This window comes from Orbicella franksi, chromosome 5, assembly GCF_964199315.1.
Source record: "Orbicella franksi chromosome 5, jaOrbFran1.1, whole genome shotgun sequence".
NCBI classification, from domain to species: Eukaryota; Metazoa; Cnidaria; class Anthozoa; order Scleractinia; family Merulinidae; genus Orbicella; species Orbicella franksi.
This window is the reverse complement of record NC_138149.1, coordinates 12,254,977-12,271,690: the sequence shown is the minus strand read 5'-3', so window position 1 is coordinate 12,271,690 and position 16,714 is coordinate 12,254,977. Positions and strand designations below refer to the sequence as shown.

The following is a 16,714-nucleotide window of genomic DNA, read 5'->3' as shown; positions in this document are numbered from 1 at the left end:
AGATGGCCACGGGTGTAACCGACGTAACCAGCATCGCACTGGTCACACTTGAAGTTATACACAACGCATTGTTGATCAATGAGCTGAGGCTTACGTTCGCTTGTCGGGAACTCTTGGGCAATCTTGCGGCTCGTAAACACCGATTGAACACTAGTCTGCAGCTTCACACTGAGATCTTTTAACTGTGTCTTCACGATATTAGCAGACAACAACAAGTTTGATTGCCTCATTAATGAGATGTTACTCATTAAACAATTACGACCGTGTTTAAATGTACAATCAGACTCAGTTCGCGCTAAAGTCTTTGTCTAACTTATGCAAATTAGAAACTGTGAACTCTTAGTTACTCTTGAAATCGCATATTTAATTAGTTTCCCTTGACAATGGCGCCAAGATGTCGCCGAAACGTCGGATTTGTCTATCGTTAGTTTTCGCCTGTATATGTTTATCTAAATCATTGTTGATTAGAATAATAATTTAAAAGGGAAAATAATAATAAAGCCACCAATTGGTTTGAATTTGCTACATTATGTTTTGTTTTTTGGTATTGGTATGAGCCCATGCAGTGGAGGAGCATTGGCCTCATGGATTGTGCGCTCGCCTCCGGATCGAGAGGTCCGGGTTCGATCCCAGGCCTGGGACATTGTGTTGTGTCATTGGGCAAGACACTTTACTTTCACAGTGCCTCTCTCCACTCAGATGTATAAATGGGTTCCTGCGAATTTAATGCCTGGAGTAACTCTGCGATGGACTAGCGTGCCATCTAGGGGCGGGGGGGAGGGGGGTAGAAATACTCCTAGTCGCTACAGAAACTGGAGATAAGCGCCGGCCTGACGGGCTACTTGGTTCGTATGCAGACTTTACCTATTAGTCCATGCAATATTTGCAATAGTCTTACTTACAGAGTACCCAGGTGTTTCAGATCGGCAAAAACTCGGTCAGTTACATTTTGAATGGCGTTCAAAGACAAATCTCTGTAGAAATAAATATTGAAGTAAATTAAAGGTTAATAGCTAAAATTTTGGATAGACGACAAGCAATTTACTGCGTCCAATAATTTCGGCAATAACTCCCGGCATATCAGAGAAGCGACTCATATCGTAGAATATCAGTATAATAGGCAGGGGTTTTGTGTCGCTAATTTAGTTTGAAAACGGTAATGACAAACATCCTACCTTTTTATATATTTCTGTAGGACAGACATAATTAATTCATAAACATTATTGCTGGACATAAACATGATTTGTAAGAAAAAAAGGCTTTCGTAACTTGGCAATAGAGTGACTGTAACGTAGATACTAAAAGCCAATTATATCCAACCTAATAGTCCAGTTTCGAGTTCGCCATGACCGCTAAATAAAAGCACTGAGAACGCATTTGCACAGGGTTAGCCTCGACCTAAATAAAATATTCACAAATACCGGCGGGAAGGTGCCACAAATTTGAAAATTAAACAATAGACAGAGCTGTAAACAGGTCATCTTCTCGCTGGAATTTGTGACTATTTTACTTTAGGTCGAGGCTAACCCTGTGAAAATGCGTTGTCAGTGCTTTTAATCAGCGGTCATGGCGAACTCGAAACTGAACTGTTCAGGACACTTTCAAGGGGGATAGGTCAGCCGTTTTGCTAGAAAATACTACTAAAAAAACTCCTCTAAATTTTAGAGCACTTTTTGCGTTTCACTTACAGATGTTCTAAGTTTGTCAGATTAGCAAACACTCTCTCAGGTAGGGATGAAATAGCATTTGAAGACAAATATCTGCACAAAATGAGTCATGGAATGGATTAAATGAATCTAATCATCAATGTTAGACATAAACTTCTAAAACTTACTAATAAGCGACCAAGCACAACTAAGGAAATCTTGACCTTGACGGTGTTTGGATATCTGAACTTATTTGGTACTGATTCACGATTTTAATTCTTCGTTGCCTCCTTCGTTTTGGTATCGATTGATGTATCAAACAGAAAAAGACCTTGTTTGACCACATTTCGAAGCACCTCAAAATCCTTTAAACATACTCCGCTGGCGTCGTATTTTTAACCCCCTTTTCGGTTTGGAAATGTGGTCAAACACGGCTTTAGTGGTCGATTATCACTTGGTCCATGAAGGTTAAAAAAAAGAAATTTCCGTAAAGTGGCCATAATGTGGAAATACAGAACCAATCTTTAACGAAGAAGCTGGGGTACTAGAACCTTTCATTGATGGTTTCAAAAATCCTACTGTGTAAACAACATGTAATTAGTGAAACTACATTGCCTGGAGCTAGAGCGCTTTTGAGATATAGTATATTGAGGTAACTTTGAAAACATAACGTTTACCAGTTTACACAAATTGGTGCTTTGCAGTGCAGCGCCCTGGTTCACTTACAAGTATTCCAAATTTATCAGATTAGTAAACACTGTGTCAGGTAGAACGTCAATCGCGTTTGAATCCAAATATCTACGAAGATACATAATGCTGTGAGAGAGGAATTGTTGCCACGTTTTTTTTTTTGTGTGGGTATAAAGCCCTAAAACGATCAATTTTCTGAAATTATGGTCCAAAGTAAATTATAACTAGCTGAAATTATTCTTGAGAAAGTTTTTTAGAGCAGACTGACAAACTGACTGACTCTTTTATAAGTCGTTAATTAGTTAAAACATACCTAGCTAGAACCGTAGTTAATAGTTGGACGGGGGGGGGGGGGGATGGTTATGAATCCAGGCAATCACAAAGGGAGCCAAGATAAGTTCCAAAATCAATTTATGCTGGAAGATCCACAACCGAGAAGAACATGTTGTTTTGTGCTCGTACACTGTGCATGAAATGTGTAGCCGAAACGTTTATATTGGCTAGTTCTTCAATCAGTGATAAACAACAATTGCATACATCCCAGCCATTTTTCAAAAAAATATATTGAAAAAATAGGAGCACAAAAGGGGAAAGTAAAGGAGTTTTATTGGAGAATTTATGGACCCACTCAGATGCGATACTAGTTAAAAAGTAATTTTAATTAGCGTTTCATACACATCATTACTAAGACTTGACATACATCTTTCACAAATAAAGAAACTCAGTGCTCACCAATATCATGATTTACAAAATGTTAACAGCGATCACCTGATCCCTTACAACCTCCAAAAAACTCAACACTTATGCTAAGTCGGCTAAATAAAGCTCAGGGAGCTAACATAATATTTTGAATAAGTAACCAATCACTGTGTAAAGCTATGAGCTGTAGCTTGATGCATCCACTTTTCTTTTGTCACTTTTCACCACAAAAAAGATTCTCAACAACAGGATTGAGATGACTTCAACAGTTTCCAACTTCTTAGTTTGTGAAATTTGCTTGGATACACATGTGCTGATAGCAGCCCACTCTATTAACAGTACCTTTTTTGGTGACCTTCGACTAACAACACAAGTGCCAAAGTGTCCAGTAAATTTGTAAATCAAAATCTTTAACATAAGCATTCATGACTTGGCTTCCTGGGCTGTGACAAAAAGGTGTTTATTATGGTTTGCTTTCGTTTTGAAAGAGATCTTTGCTTCTCCCTTGTCTGCTGCATCGCTGTATTAACATTAATGATCTTCTCTTGCATGTGCAGCTTCAATCATTGCTTGGGCAACAGACACTTGCATGACTCCCATTGATTGAGGCTTCACTTAGCCGAATCCTATCATCTGTTACACTTTTTCCACTCTCTGAAAATCCCCTTTTAACCTCTGCATTACCAATGCAATGCAATGACTTTAATAAATTGATTGACTGGTTGATTACTTGATAGATTCTCCGCTCATCAGCCAGTTTGTCCAGATCCACACCTACGTTCAACTTCTTTGCCAATATTTTAATTGCCTTTAGGGTCCAATCTTCTGAACGGGCTTCGGGTTGTAGTACCTTGCCGCTTCTCAGGATAATGGTGTCAAGTGGTAGTTTTATTCAACTAGATGCTTTGTTGCAGCTACGAGAAATAATTTGGCTCCCAGGACAAACTTCTTTTGCTTTTCTTCTAACCCTAAACCCTAACCCAATTTCTCTACGGATTTGTTCTCCAATTTCCAATTCTTTGTGTGCCAAATGGTTGACGCGCTCTTACCTTGAAAAACTTGCTTCCAGTCTAATTAAATTCTCCAGGAATAACATCAAACCACAGGGGACAACATATTTAGCCAATACAGTCAACAAAAACTCAGTCTGATCTGTTGGACCTCCTTTCTTTATTTTCTTAGTTATCACTAAGGGAGTATTTATAGAAAATGTAGGAGTTTTTGACCAATTATAGAAGTTTTATAGGATCCTATAAAATATAAAGGAAAAATAGGCAATATAGGACGGCTGGGATGTATGCAGTGGTGTTTTCTGCACGTCAAGGCCAAGAAAAGTGGACAAGAAACATTCAATAAGTAACTTTGTCGGTTTTGTATATCTATTCCTCTCTGTTAAATATGCTAGGACTCAAGGCTCTACCCTTGAGAATGCTTTGCTTTGAGGGTTGTAATACTCGGGACAGCCTCTGAACACCGACGGATCAACGCGCGGTGAACTGATTTCCTAAACTTATACTTGCAGCTTCCGGATTGTTTTTGTACTCTTCCTTACTCACAGCCATTTTAAACTTGTTAGAGTTGCGAAACTTCCATCAGGAAGACTTCTAATCTCATTTGAAGACAAGTCCCTATAACGTGTTACAATTGACTGAATTTCTCAAAATCAACATTAGTGATTTAATCAAGCTTTCCATTATCCTTGATAAACAGAAACTAAACAAAGTAAAGTTTCTTTAGTTAACGTATTGCGTTTACTGCGGTGTTGTTTTGCTTTCAGCGAGAAAATTCAATTTCCGTATAGAATAATGGTAATATGCTAGACGGTGATTCATCTACTTTATTTCGAATCATTGTTATCGTTTAATAACCTCCTACACACAAATTCTTTTCAGTGGGCTCTTCATCCGGCGATCCCAAAGATCATGTCCACCTGTGACGTTTTGAGGAGAGCGGCGAAGATCCCTCGGACCCACACATGGGGTGAGGAGGAGGGGTAGATGCCACCCCCATAAGGTTTTGTAAAAGACTTACTGTGAGGAACTGAAACTTTCAGGAGCTGTTCATTCATCCTTTGCGGAAATTTTGATATGCCAATTGTATGTTTATCATTTTTGACGTTGCCATGGCAACCACAAATTTGGCCAAAAATCAATTGTTTTGACATAATTTTTTTTGAAGTTTTCTTCATCAAATTGCAGAAATTCACGAATTTGTCCATTTCGTAAGCATTGTGGCTTGTTTTTGCATTAATTTGGGTTTTTTGTTACTTTTTAAGAAAATACTGAAATCCAAGATGGCGGATCCAGGATGGCTGGTCAATTGACGTCATTTGACGTCATACGGCGTTATAACCACCGTAGAGCAAGCTCATGGCTATCTAATGAATATAAATTTAATACGCTTTGCCTCAACAGAACGATAACCCAGGGGAGGGGAGGGGGAAAACCTTTTAGTTTGGATTCCTTTTTACAAGAGATAAATTCGGAATCTCAGTGTCAGTGAAAAAGACTTGCCTTGCATTCAAGATGCCTTTTGTGATGTTTGCTTCCTTTCCATGTCAATTGCAGGCGATGTAAGGTCATTTGGCCGATTTTATTTCTTTCACAGTGTTTCCCTAATTGCGACCTGACGCTTACTCAATGACATCTAAAAAATGCTCCTTAAAACACCTTTACTTACAACTTTTCTGTTATCCTTGAAGCGCATTTAACGGCTGATGTTATGTTTCGGCAAAACAGAACGTTTTCCCAATACAAATGGAAAAGTAAATAGTATAGAAGTCTTCCATAAAAACACTCCTGAAAGTCACAATCTTAATGAAAAAAAAAAAAAAAAAAAAAAAGAAGAAGAAGAAGAAAGAAAACGTAATAGCCTTGTTATATTAAAAATCCTTGCAAAAGCGAAGAGAGTGGTGTGGATTACACAGTCACTGAGTCAGTCAGTCAGTCATTCAGTCATTCAGTCATTCATTCATTCAGTCAGTCAGTCAGTCAGTCAGTCAGTCAGTCAGTCAGTCAGTCAGCCGGTCAGTCGGTCAGTCGGTCGGTCGGTCGGTCGTCGAGTCAGCCTGTCTCTTGGTCGGACGGTCAGTTAGTCACGGTAGCAAGGAATAGAGAAAGCCATCATAGCCACAAAATGGCGGGACACATAAAAGTCTCCAGAGATATATTGAAAATGAAAAGTTACAAATCGTGCCTAGAAATTTTTTTATGATAAACGTTGTCTTACTACTAAAGCTAATTATTTTGGGTCGAGATTTTTGGTCCAATAGTTATTACTACTTAGACCCTCATAATTCCGAAATAACCCTAAAATAGCAACCTCCAGATAAAAACACTGTGTTTCCCCGTTTTGCCTAAAATGTTACGTCATACTGTCTTTATGTCCTAAAGAATTTTTAATGTATATAAGTTAGTATTTTAGTTAGGTGAAGTTAAATAAAATAAGAAATATATATATATCAGTAAACAAAGTTCTGTAAACAACAAAATGAAATGATAAAATGACTTAATTAACGTATTGCCTTCTCTACCTTCAAAAATAACTGTCACTGTGGTCTTATCAGTCCCGTACTCGTTAGTGCCCAGGCATGTGTAGTTTCCTTCTGCGTTCACTTGTATCTTGGCGTAGTTTGTTGTATTCGCCAACACTGTTGAGTTCCACGATATTGCTACGTATGTGGGGCGTGCTCCACCGGTTAAACAAGACAGGTTGTAACCTGGTAACAGCCTTATAACTGGAGCCGGGAACTCTACTTTGGGTGTCCCTATTTTAAGACACAGAACAATTAAAATCGGTCAATTAAAGTCTGGACTATGCGCCACGACATTTATACGACGAATAAATGCTGTTCTTGCAGCAAGTATTTCTTGTTTTCTTAAGATTTGCTAATAAGTGGAGTGAATCAGTCATGCCTGATGTAGTTCACTCTAGCCAGCACAGCAATTAAAATTGCTGTGTGGTTAGAGTGAACTACATCAGTAAAAACTGACATGACGACATAAAAAAAAAATCAATAAAAATTGGCATGACGACATAATAGAAAATACGCCTGTTCCTTATATTATCTTGCAGTCTCCATTGCCGCCGTTGTTAACGTCGTCACTCAATGCTTCTTTCCAAAAAATTGTGTAAATACCGCTTAACTCTGTTTAATTTTTTTTAATTAAAGGTGGTTCTAAGCCCCATGTACCAAATTTATAGTCTTATCCTACTAATTCGATAATAAAATAGGGGGTCATCAAGCTCGCTTTTGAGTTATTAGCAATTAAAGCCCAAACTAAGGTTGTTTTAAGAAGGCCGCAGTGACTGGGTTGCTTTGAAAATCTTTTGTGCCACGAAAATGATAAAAACGTTCTCAGCGATGACAGGCCAGATTTTGATGCCATGATTATAGCATCATCTGACATCCACATTCTTATCTTCTTTATCGACCTGAAAACAGATGCGTCACTCGTACCATGCGTTCAAGAGGACTGGGATGGAAACCTCAATATATTTCTTGAAATGCTGCCTTCTTTTCTATGTTATTACTTAGTGCACGTTACATAAGGATATACTGATGCGCTCACCTTGTGAATGCGACGCCAGAGTGCTCTGCACATTCCCCGTGAACGAGGATAGCAAGAGTATTATTTTAATGGAGAAAAATAAATTTCCGTCCATATTTAAGATGAGGGGTATTTCATCTGTACTAAGGCACCTCAATTTCTGTATGTAAAAATAGTATAAGGAGAAATGGGAACAACGTTCTTTAATTACACTAGTTTAAATGAATTAAAGCGAATAGAAGGATGCTAAAAGACAAAATCATTCAATGGATTGGTTTTCTTTATCTTCGCGGATAAGCATATGTATCAACTAACGAACTTTCAACTAAGTTTGCGTCAACACTCTGGTCTTCTATGATCACTTTATACGCGAATTATCACATATTTCGAATAAAACAGAACAACTTGGCTTCTGTGTGGCCAGATAAAAAAAGATAGAATCGAGTGGTTTTAGCTTTGAAATTTTTCTTTGGAAAAATAGTATAGTTATATATTATAGTTCTCGAAAAAAAGTGCGAGGATCAGGAATTCACATTCAGTTCAAATCAGATGTGCAGACTTTGATTCCCTTCTGACGCACTTTAATCGACAAACTCTGTCAGATTGCATTCTTCAGAAATTTTAAGAAACCAGCATTACTCATTCTTTTCCATTTGACAAGAGGAAAAACTGGGGGGTTTGCTACTTCCTCGTGTAATAGGACTTTCACAATTCAGCATAGAGTGTTCCAAATTACTTTTTGCTTTCAAGAGCTTGAAAGTTCAAACATTCCTTGCCGCTAATTGTTCACTGAATTTCATTTGCAACCCTTTTATTGTTCGCTATCAATAATTACATTGAGCCATATGGCATTTTTTAAGCGCCGGTGGTACATAATGCTCTCTTTCTTTGACAATAGCAGAAGATAAACGTGTTTTACGAAACAATCGTTCACAGCTTGATCAGTAACTTGGGGAACAATGCTGTGATATACTGCACCGGGAAAAGCAATTTATGTTATACACTGGAGGGATCTTCAATTGCGTTCTACCGTAAGAGAAGAAGAAGTGGCAGTATGTAATTGTTAACATGTATATCACCCCCACTTGGTGTCGAACGTGTATCGGTTTTTATTTTGCCATGATGCCATCCCATTTGGATGAAGTCCACTTATTTCTCAAAAGCGAGTCAGAAACGCTATGTTCATTTTCAAGCAAATTTGGTTTACGCTTTGAGTACCTGCAAACTAATGTGGCAAAATACCCATGCCTGTTTATAAACGATTTTTACAAAAGCATTGTGGATTACATACCAGAAGACATGATCATGAACTTTGCGGTTATTGTTTCGCTGACGATTAAAGCGGTTCGAAATGTATGTCCGGTTTCTTCTTTTCTTTGAATCTTTTACCAGAGACAAAGCTTAGTAGGATTTGGAGTTACGTTTTGCTGTTCATATAGTGCAATCGAAGTTTGAAAAAATCAAACCCACAAGTAGCATAAGACCTGAAGGAAAAGTGAGTAATTTTGTATAAGTGATCCATATTCTTCATTTTTTTTTTCTGTAAATAAATTCCTCAGTACCTGAATAGCTAGTGCTTTTACATAGACTGAAAAAGGGCTTAAATTACCTCAGCTGAAGATATCTACAGCTCCTCGCCATTCTCGAATTGCTTGAACTCCACATAAATTAGTGTTCTGTTTTGAAAATTTTAACATCCCAGCTGCAGGTTTGTGAATGTTTGGGGTGTTATAAAGCCGTGTGACATTTCAACGTGCTAATGATAAATTTACGCTGCAGATTGTTCACAGCCTGCTGCGATCTTGAGGATGTTGAAATGATAATTTTAAACAACCGAGCGGTAACAAAGGGTTGACAAGCAAAGATGTTGTAGTGCCCCCTTTTCGTCCTTGAGGTGCAAACTGAGCATTTGTTTGTTCAACTGGCTGGGAAATTTAACAGGAAACTATGACGGTGATTTTGCTATGTATGGGTCAAACCAATGCCAAAATTACGACTCACCACCTTGCGCGTTTCAAAAACCAAGAATGAAGCTATTATTAGTCAATTGTTGAAGGGAGAGCAGTGTAAAATCATTTTTAGCAAATAAGAGCCACTCCCCGAAAATATCGAGCAAAATCGAAATTTCGCGGCCAGAGCTGTTCTTTTTTTTTTTGCTTATACTTTGTCCACCCATATTAGTGAGTTACTAAACGTGATGTAGTTAGTTTTCAGAAAGGCCTCCTCAATTTAGAGAAAATCGACAAAAGCTATTTTTGTTGTCGGCGACTTTAAAACCAGCCAAAATTTAAGACGGCACGAACCGATCTAAAAACTTCGCTTGCATGCAAAGGGGAAGAAAGCGAGATACAATATTTACCGATGCATTAATTTATACAGGGTTTTACTTCTAGTTCGGTAGTAAATTTTCAAGTTAGCGATAATTTGGAAGCCAAACAATAATATTATATACCTGCTTCTTTCTCAACTGACAGGATTTTATATTTAAGCTGAAAGTCGCGATTAAATTTTTTGACATGTGTTACATCTTGGTTTACCCTAAGATTCGAGCCACGAGGTAGTTAAATAATGTAGTAAGTCATGTAAGCTGCCTTGGGTAATTTAGCTCGCGCTTCACACCCCGGGAGGCTCCGCCCCAAGGTCCAACCACTTTCCCTTTCGCACACCATTTCAACAGAAAAGGTATCCCCTTTCGTATACCTTTGATCTCTGACTTGAAAAACAGCTACCCCTTCCACATGCCTTCGTAAGAACAGTGCATCCCTTTTTAAAACCCTTGGAATGAAGTTAATAAACAATATTACTGTTGAACATCAAGCATAACCAGAAGAAATGTTAATCAGGAAAACAAGTATTTTGTATTCACTTCATGTTCACGTTAGACTTCAATGGAGATTTCCCTACCCTTTCATATACTTCAACTTGTGAAATCCCTACCTTTCTATATACCTGAAGCCTCCAAAAGGTACCCCTTCCAGTGTAGGCCATTTTAGGGAGCACTCTTCCGGGCTTCACATGAACTCTTCCAAGTTGAACAAATTTTGGCTAAAATTTGAGACATTTGAATAATTAATTAACGTAACGTCTTGTTATTTCTGAAACCGATCGATGACATTTTCCAAGCCGAAATTTAATAGTTGTCTTAAATATAACAACTCAGTAAAAAGTTAAATAGTCGCAAGGTTTGTGGGCTGTTAAATGAATCTGATTGATGTTGATGTTGGCACCCTCTAAATTAGTGAAGAGATAGACTGATAAGATGCGGTGTTAAGCGACAAAGAGCAAAATCCTTCTCTTCGAGTGACTGAAAAAAGGGATTGTCAACAAAGGTTGCATGGTTAGCACGCTCGTCTCCGGATAGAGCGGTCTGGGTTCGAGCCCTGACCGGGAACTTTGTGTTGTGTTCTTAGGCAAGACACTTTACTCTCATAGTACCTTTCTCCACCAAGGTGTGTAAATGGATAACTGCTGGGGGTAACCCTGCGATGGACTAGCATCCCATCCAGGGGGGAGAAGAAACACTCCTAGTCGCTTCATGCTACAGAAACCGCGATAAGCTCCGGCCTGATTTGCAACTGGCTCGTATGCAGATATTTTTGCCAACAAAAAACAAGAAACAGCATTGTTTATAAATTTTTTAGACGTTTCGACCATTTTATGTGTATAGGTCATTACTATAGAAAACTTTTAAATTATATAAACTGGCTGGCACTTAAAATTTAATTTTATAACAGGTACATTCAGGTTTTGAAATCTGTGTCAAAAAGACTAACTTTTCTATAAAAATAAACGGCTACTGGTTGCAAGCCACCGAGGAAATATGTGGGTGGCGAAAGTGGTCGTGACGGAAGAGACAGGAACAGAGCAGAGGAATGTATTCCTTTACTTAGCTGTTAGCGGTATATGACGGTCATAATGCGATGTTTGCCTTTCACGACATAGATAATGAAGTTGAACTTATTCTGGCGTTAGCCTCACCCAAACGGCAGGCGAACAAGCGCAAGGTGAAAGACAATTTACTGTAGCAAACAATTTTAGTAAGGTAAAGATGAAAGAGATGGTGATTTTAATTTCAGCATTTCTCTGTACCTTAGCATGCGGATAGCTGATTTACATAATTTTACCTCTTCTTTAGCCATTCAATGTTGCAGAAAGTTTAATGCAATTAAATTTGTACAAAAGTTGAAACTGCTTGACAGGAACCTTTACCACAGACTCAAAATATATTACGTTGTTTCCTAAAATAGTACTACAGGATAAACGGGATGGAAACCAAACTTGAAGACGTTAAGTCTATGCCTGACCACCTTTAATGATCTTTTGATGAAAGAGTCCGGTTGTTTAACTAAACTATTGTTGCCGAAAATACACCGCTATATTCGACAGTTCCTCAATCAATCTCAGTCATCAATGCAAACGATTTAAGCGTTTGACATGGCTCAAGCAGCACAAGACTCTTACATTTTCTACGTTCGTACGAAGTATGTTTAATAAAAACTTATTTACCCACTAAAAAATCGTTTAGCAGGGATGTTTTGTGATTGGTGCAAAGGTCTACGAGCCCAGTGGTACATTCAGGAGTTTTAAGCGTGAGATATTTTCCCCGCAAGGCTTTCGATCGCATCTACTAGTGGAGGAAAGAAAGCTTACTTATTTAGACGAGGTTATCTAAGCCCGGACTGTTCACTCAAATGTAGAAAAGTTCAGCATAACTTATGCTCTGCAAAGTGAGCCACCCAAAGGGTTTTATATTAAATACGATGCCCTTTTCTTTGAATTCAAACTAAAATCTAAACAAACTGTAGTAGTAAATTCTTTGTACAATCTGCTCACTGGCGCTCTCGAGCTCTGTGAACAACGCAGAGGCAAGTTGAAAGGTCTTTGATCACTTTTCATCCATCTGCATTTGCTGTTTGGCTACTTCTTTACCGGTACCCCAATCTTCAAACGTAATACTTCTGTTACCGAGTGATGACAACTGGCAGAAAGAAACTGAAATTGCAAAAAGACGGGAATGCATTAATATGACCTTACTGACTGATCGAGTAGAAGAACCGAAAGGGACAATATTTGGCTCGAGGTCCTTTACACTTCCTGAACGAGAGCTAGATATTTTAATTCTGGTCCGGTGTAACTCATCCAATAAGTATTTTATGACACCACTTATTACATTTTTGAAAACAAACAAACAAACAAACAAACAAAATATATCCGGATAGACAACTCGAATAGCTTCTTCTGGTGAAAGGATAGGATTCCTAAGAGAGAAGAGGACATTTACGCGTGATATCATTAAAATTCTAAATCCTGTGAGGCGGTTTTTTTTATCATAATCTCGCCATTAGTGTCAGAACGATTTTTGTTCAGGCAGAGAGCTTCGAATCTTTTGGAAAGATATGATTTTGAAAATTGGAACATTACAGTTTAACTTACAGGGAAAAGGACAGGTGCTGTAAACTGTGTAAGACGTTCGATGTTTATATTAAGATCTATTTAGTACATTAGGCGTCATGAAACTCGAACATAATCGGCGGTAAAGTCTAAAATCTACCCAATAATTTGTTCTTTCCGAACGTAAAATCATTCCAAATAGGACTATGGGGTTTAGAATTTTTGATGGCTAACACTTTACAACGTTACTTTAGTCACATCAATAGCAAACTCCCCAACACGTGTAGTGCAAACGTAGCCTTGGTTACGCGATAATTTGTCGTTCGTCACAAAGAGGGGAATATACGGAACTGCGAGAGCGTAACCCCTCTCCGGTTATATGTGTTTGCCCAGTTCTTTCTGAAGGCCCTAACCTAGCCTTAAAATGATCTGTTTAACAGGATCTGGATCTTTTTAATCATGTATTTGTTTCAATTACGATTCGATGGATATAAATGCTCTGTAAAACTTGCAGACAACAGCTCACTCTCACGTGATTCGAGATAACGGTCGCAACTTTTCGTCTTGTAACGCGGAATTTTTTCACCTTCTCTCGGTTTTATGTATAAATTCTAGTTAAATGCAAATAAGTTCTTGCAGAGCTGACAGCTTACCGCAAAGAACTTCTAGCGGGTTTAATTTCTAACCGCAATGAAGCGTTCTAACCGTTCTTGTGCCTGCTGAATAGGCCATTTTTCAGTTGTGTGCTTAGTTACTTGGCCTATGAATGCTAGCGAGGCTGGAGGTGACCTTGCTTTCATACAGACCTCGCTGCTTTTCTCATTTAAATGCCAACTAGTTAGCATAAGAAACAACTTTACTTACACATCAAAACCAGTGAGGTCTTAATCAAAACAAGGTCACCTACAGCCTCGTTGCCATTCAAAGGCCAAGTCACTGAACAGATAACTGTAAAATGGTCTCTTTTAGCGCAAATGATCCGTAAGTAGCCACAAGAAGTTGTAGCTTGCGGACGCAAAAAGAAGTTCTTGCGCGCGCATTATTTTCGAGTTGTACTGTATGATCAGCTGGCTTTGTAAAACCATCGCGCAAGACACTTTGAGGGGTGGAAAGAGAAGAAAGGAACGAAGGAAGGTAGGCAGGAAGGAAGAAATGGGAAGAAAAAGCCAGGGATAAACAGACAAAGCTATTAACCGACCAGCTGACTGACCCAGAGAGACCGACAGGCAGAAAAATGGACAGTAAATCAGACAAAGAGACCGAAAGTAAGACATGCAGACAGAGGAACCGGCCAATTGACGTATTTGCCTAGGAGTGTGCAACTACCCCATATTCCTGTCACGGCGTTTCCACAGACCGATCTATTTTTAGCTTGAATTTCACCCCCACGGGAACCTCAGTGACCAATCAAAAATACAAACTTAATATTTAACTGACGTCATCATTTCACCGGAAGATTACAAAGAAAAACAAACGGAGGCCGCCATTTTTTTTTCCTTACTGATGCGCGCTCATGTAGACAAGAACTGACCTATTTCGCTGGAAACGAAGCCTAAAAATAGACCGGTCTGTAAAAATGCCGTGACATGGGCTTAGTATGGGAGTTGCACGCTCCTAATGATGGCCTACTGACTGCATATATTCTATATTTCATTGAAGTGTCTGATTTAAAACTTGTGCATTTAAAAGCAAAATAAGGAAGCTCCGTAGTTGTTCGCACTTACAGATATATTGTAATATTCATCTCTACTGGGGCTGTTACATATGTCACTTTTGCAAACTTTCTACTATCTATCATCCTACAAAAATAACAACAACAAAAACAGAAACAAAAGTGTTAGTGGTGGAATTTTAAACTTCCATTCTATATATCATGGTTTTGTTAAATTCGATAGACAGACAAACCAATCAACCGACAGACAAAGATAGGTAGAAAGACAGACAGACAGATAAAGAGGTAGACAGATACACAGACTAAAGACACACAGAAGACTGAAAGACGGATAGAGAGATAGACAGAAAGGCAAGTAGACTGATAGAAATCATTAAATTATAAATTTGTGAATATTCTAAAACAAAAAAAATTCAAAATTGTGAATTTCGAACTATTTCAAAACGATTGCAAATTTTTATAACAGATTATTAACATTCGTAGCATCTCTATTTTAATTTGCTTTATTTTGTATTTGGAATGTTCTTTTAGTGTCCACTATTACCTAATATCTAGCTAAACACTCTGACACTTAAATAAAGTTCATTCACTAATTCACAACCAGACATCCACACAAGCAGACAGACAGACAGACAAATAGACCAGCCGACATACACAGACAGACAGACAGACAGACAGACATGACAAACAGAAAGATAGGAGAAAGACCAAAAAATTAACCAACATATAGAAATTTCGGCTAATTGCTTAAAGGATACATCACATTCGAGCATCTTGAATGCTGAGACCAAAGAACGAATCCAGACTCAATATCTTCAGCTTTGTCCGTAACAAATATCTGAAATAAAAGTGCGGACTTTTAATTTCGTTGCAGATTACCTGGTATGGGAAGTCGTCCATACTCTTTGTGTTGCAATTACTGGAATCTAGTCTTACGTCCTTCAGGGGTTGAAACGGAATGGGGTGGATTATAATCAACTTTTATTTATTTAGAGAGGGCGGCACATGACAGCATGGACTGATAAACTAGTGGCCCTCTGTGCTAAACATTTACGAGTAATTATAAAATAACTAAACATAGGTCCGCAAAGCGTACTTGTGTGGGCTTAGATTTACTTTTATTCCATTCAGTTAGAGTGCTACTTTTAAACGTCAGAACTTGAAAATTTAAGCATTACAAGTGAATATGCCATCACTAGAAAGATAAAGGTATGAATTTAAATAAATTAGATAATAATATAGATTATTAGGTATCAACAGAGGTGAGTTGTTATAAATTTTAAACAAATTTTATTGACAGCGAGAGATTGTTTACAGATATCAAATTAACTTGTACATGTACTGTCAAGAGGGTTTGCTGGAATATCTAAGCCCGTTACATGATGTAGGCAGCAACTGAGAGTTCAACAGTTGTCCCAAATAGACACCTTGTCAGTGGTGTTGATTCCACTGATATTCTGAATACGTTTTGTCACGACTGTCATCATGAGGAATATAATAAGAATAATCAATTTGCATACAGGAAATAGGTTATTTTGTTGATTGCCAGCTTTAAGGTGATGCAAAATGTGGTAAAATGTTACTGTACATGCAGTAAAATTGATAAAAAAACATATTGTTCATAGAGTTTGCACGCTTCTTATGATAGATCCTTGTGATGTTAAAAGTATACGCTGATGATTGACTAGTAGTTTGCATCATAGTTTCTGGATAGAAGAGTGCATCCACGTTTTTTCCTGGATTCCATATTAATCATCAAGTGGCTGTTAGTAGACAGTTGTATAAAGAGCTGTGTGATAAAGCTTCTAACGATTCACATCAAAAGTAAACAGTACAGGTTTATCAGCTGGAACTTGATAACTAGGAGTAGACATACTCCTAGTCGATTCATGCCACAGACGCCAGGATAAGCTGCGGACTGACGGGCCACTTGGCTCGTATGCAGACTTACCTTTTACCTCCATTAGTTGAGTCTTCTTTTCACCTAAGGCCTAATTGACACTAGCGACAAAACAATGTAACGAAAACGTCATAATCGATTATGTCAGTAATGTGTACACCGACAT

At 38.2% G+C, this 16,714-nt stretch overlaps 1 protein-coding gene across 1 annotated transcript in view; it reads right to left on the bottom strand.

Annotated features, from left to right (window-relative positions):
- LOC145487759 (uncharacterized) overlaps window positions 1-16,132 on the bottom strand; it is a 28,730-nt gene extending 12,598 nt beyond the window's left edge. Inside the window, exons 1-6 of the mRNA XM_081466575.1 lie at window positions 16,076-16,132; window positions 15,407-15,486; window positions 14,701-14,775; window positions 13,682-13,810; window positions 1,689-1,760; window positions 903-974 (exon numbers count right to left, since the gene is read on the bottom strand). Coding sequence (XP_081322701.1) covers window positions 903-974; window positions 1,689-1,760; window positions 13,682-13,810; window positions 14,701-14,775; window positions 15,407-15,486; window positions 16,076-16,132 — 485 coding nt within the window. The remainder of the gene's footprint in view (window positions 1-902; window positions 975-1,688; window positions 1,761-13,681; window positions 13,811-14,700; window positions 14,776-15,406; window positions 15,487-16,075) is intronic.
- Window positions 16,133-16,714: the final 582 nt, after the last annotated feature.